The 4052-nt window shown below is 38.2% G+C and overlaps 1 protein-coding gene across 1 annotated transcript; it reads left to right on the top strand.

Annotated features, from left to right (window-relative positions):
- Positions 1–2643: 2643 nt before the first annotated feature.
- LOC124775816 (radial spoke head 14 homolog) lies at positions 2644–3747 on the top strand. Its single transcript, XM_047250649.1, has one exon. The coding sequence runs from the start codon at positions 2644–2646 to the stop codon at positions 3745–3747; it is 1104 nt and encodes a 367-aa protein (XP_047106605.1).
- Positions 3748–4052: the final 305 nt, after the last annotated feature.

Here is a 4052-nt window from a genome sequence, read left to right as displayed (position 1 = left end):
ATACTCATACAAGTACCATCGTATGTGACTGCGGTCATGATGGACGCGGATCCATAGTCCAGTTCCAGATGGTTTCACAATTTGTTACTGGTTCCCGTTCTCACCCTCACCCCCCCCCCCCCCCCCTTCCCATCTCCCCAACACTACCACCAGGCATATAACTTCTTCCCGACACCCAGAACTTTACGTGCCACAGACGCTTAGGATTTTAATAACATTAACAACGGTAAAATACATAAATATATATGATGTATTGCTAATTATAGTAATAATAATGTGTTAAAATCTGTGCTTAGTGCATAGCTTCATCATAGCTCCCAAGGTATTTAGATGATATGTAATCGAATGTAGACTATGGCTATACGAGAATGTAATTGGAGGGAATGCCATGTTTTCCGTTTGTTTCTGACTACTAAGCGAAAGTTTGTCTTTTCATAATTTTCTTACATCGTGGAGTGTCTTTTCTTTTCTGTGTTGCCTTACTCAGCTTCGTGGCGTTTACTGATACCAGGCATACTGGTAACCATACGAAAAGTGTAGGGCTTCTTGTTGGCAGTAGGTATTGTCAACTAGTGAATCAGTGCCTATTCGTGTTTAGAATGTTTCCTGCAGCCGATGTGGCAGTATGCCCATACAAGTTGGCTGGCAACTGATAAATTATCCTGTGTTAAACATAATTAGTAATTTTCTAGATTTCCAAGACACTTGATATTTATGCTACTTAACGCTTCAAAATTTGTCTGAGGAAGTGGGAAATTAATATACGCAATATATATATATATATATATATATATATATATATATATATATATATATATATAGAAACAAATGCTTTAAGCAAACTAAGGGCAAAGGGGGGGGGGGGGCGGGGTGGTGGTGGTGGTGTGGTTTGGTCCCTTGGATTCGTGCCTCGTTTGTGTTCCGGCAGTTAGCACCATTAACAATAGGAATTTGAATAAGTAAAGATAGGAAGGCGAAAAGATCCTTCATTAAGAGGCAGAAGGAAACAAAGGACCGGCTTATTATAGTTCGTGAACTGCTTGTACTAAGTTTAACGTTCATCGGAATATTTCAGCGATAAACCTTTGTAATGATAAAATGCTGGAATTATTTGATGTTACGCCGTCATTGATTAGGCCATGTTCTGTGTCTTTGCAATCTGGAGAATGCCTGGAACATAGGTCTGATTCACAGTCGTCGTTAAATAATTACGTAAAGCGATAAACCTTTGTAATGATAAAATGCTGGAATTATTTGATGTTACGCCGTCATTGATTAGGCCATGTTCTGTGTCTTTGCAATCTGGAGAATGCCTGGAACATAGGTCTGATTCACAGTCGTCGTTAAATAATTACGTAAAGCAATAGTTGCTTTTACAGGTTTATCAAAACGAGCTGCCTCTAAATTTATAGCGGTGTGAAAAATCCTACAGCGTACTGCCAAAATTCCAATAACATTCTCAACGATGCGATCAGGTCTGCCTAATCGGTAGTTGAAGATGTTTTTCCTCTAAACAGCTCAAGTCACAATGCCTGAATGTTTTTAGCACGCCTGTCCTCAAAGCGTCGTCCTCTAGGAATAGATATGGCAGTTTTCGTGAACTGTTTGCGAGTTTTCATCTCCCTTGGAATGCTCAGCGACTTGCTGTGTAGCCTAATTAAAAGTAAAAAACTCTGATTTCTAAAGACCACCTCCATCCGATATTGTGTCATTTGTGGAAAAATCGAACAAAATAAATCTATAACTAACGTTCCGCTGCTGTAAGTAGAACAGTTCTGTATGTTTGTAGTCAAACTAGAATGAACAATTTCTAGTTAGAGGAAATATCTCTAAGCGCTTTGGGCCAATACGGTCAACACAGTACGGAAAATTCCCAAAATTATATTCAGATATACAGAGGAGTCGTTTATCTCCTGAAAACAAGCGATATCCACACTTAAGAAATTTGACTCGTTAATACTTATATTTCACATAACATTAATTTTAATTTGACACAAGTAAATATAAAATTTAAATGCCCCGTTGGATAAAGAATCTCCGTACCCATTAGTGCCAATTTGTTCTTTTTGCATAGGCCTACATATTGTTCCTGTAATAGGATAAATATTCCCAACAAAATTTTATGTGTGTGGCATTCTTTAGCGTATTTGTAAATGTACTGAAACTTAGTCTGAAAGTATTGCTGAGTCCGATAAAATGATAAATAAAAATTGGGAATTCGATTCGTATCTGACCTATGTTCCACAGATATTATTTCCTGTAGCTCACTGATGCACAGATTTTGTTTCCTCCGACCAACTGACGAAATGTCATTCTTAGTTCTGTGGTGTATCAAGCCAGCCGAGTTACTAATACGATACATTTTGTAGGAGGAAAGGCAAAACCTACTGTAATCAGGGACTGGACAAGTAAGTGATCTGGTCTTCAGTGTTACGCTAAAGAAATTTAAATTTTATTCCTAGGAATTTGCTTGTGTCTTGTTCTAGTCACATTTGGTGTTAGCACGTCCTACAGTACACAATTTACGGTAGTTTCATTGTGGCAATCTTTCCGGGAACTTTCACAAAAGTGGTGTGTCACAGTATGGCAAAAAGAAAATCTTATTACCTGGATCTTACGGTCAGAGATATTTCGTCAAACGTTATGGGAAGAATTCTTGACAGAGAGCTGAAGCGTCAACTTAGACTACAGTCGCACAAGCCTCCGTTTCTACCTATCGTTTCCGCTATCCCTTGCCTTTATGCACCATACGTTGACGCTACTAGATCCAGAGTAGCATTTGGAAGAAGAGCTCTGCCTAAACTATTAAAAGAGTTGCACCATCCTGATAAACTTCTTGTGCGGCAAGCTCTCAACTCCCTCTCAGATTTGGTATACGATCCTGAGAAAGCCTATGAAGCTGTGAAACTAAACGTCATAGCAAGAGTTCAAAACCTTCTTACAAGTGAAGACGTTTACGTACGAGACCGGTGCTGCGCTATATTAGTGACAATCGCTGACCAAGCAATTGGAAAAGAGGCAATAATTAAAAATGACAAGGCACTGGAAAATATCTTGAAGTTAATGGGTGACGAAGAACTTGGTGTTCGTTACAAGGCGTCTTTAGCATTTGAAATCACAACTAGCTATTGGGTTGTTACAGATATGTCAATTAAGAAATGGGTTCTCCCAATAATTTTACATCGCTTGGATGTGGAAGAAGATCCTGATGTAGTAAAGATTCATCTACGAACTCTTCTTTCAATCTTACAACGAGGTGTCAATAAAGAAGCGGTAGAGCTGGGAGCTATGAAAATACTTCTTAAATATATCGATTATCTCAGAGATGAGGTCCGCCACTATGCCATTGCATGTCTTGCGTCTCTGGTATCAGAACATACAGGTTTGGAATTATCAATTGACACAGGTCTCGTTCTTCAACTTAAGGAAAGATTATTTGACCACTCAGTGGAAGTAAGATCAAAGACTGCCGCTTGTGTTTCCTTCATAGCTGTTCCACCAGATCCGAAGATACAAGTCTCAGAGCTTGGTATTACCGATGAACTTCTCTCTTTAGCTGCAAATCATCCCAACGAAGAATTGCAAATTAATGCTGTTAAGGTACTGACAAATATTGCTGAGACACCTAAGGGAAGAATCTATTTAAGTGGTAAACTACAGATTATAGAAAACATCACCACAGGTGATTCTGAGAAACTAGAAAGGCATATTGACACACTTGTAAAAGTTATAAAGTGGAAACCATGATTACAGAACTTATGTATACCATTTTTCTCCAAAAATTCCATAATGTGCAACACTCGGTAATACAAATAAAATATTTTTATTGAATACAATCTTGTGATCGAAAATAAAGTCACTGAAGTGAAAAATTGACACCAAAATATCGGTGGTTCGTATTATTGTGTTTGTTTCTGTTCTGCATTTCACTGTTTTTTCTCTGGTCGTCACTTTATTCGATACACACATTAGATTCCAAATTTGAGCTAGTAATATAAAGGCTAAACTTAAACGTTCACCAAACAAAGACCTTTTTGGGGATGGAGATCTCA

The sequence above is a fragment of the Schistocerca piceifrons genome, chromosome 2 (genome assembly GCF_021461385.2).
Source record: "Schistocerca piceifrons isolate TAMUIC-IGC-003096 chromosome 2, iqSchPice1.1, whole genome shotgun sequence".
NCBI lineage: Eukaryota > Metazoa > Arthropoda > Insecta > Orthoptera > Acrididae > Schistocerca > Schistocerca piceifrons.
This window is presented reverse-complemented; position numbering and strand designations above follow the sequence as displayed.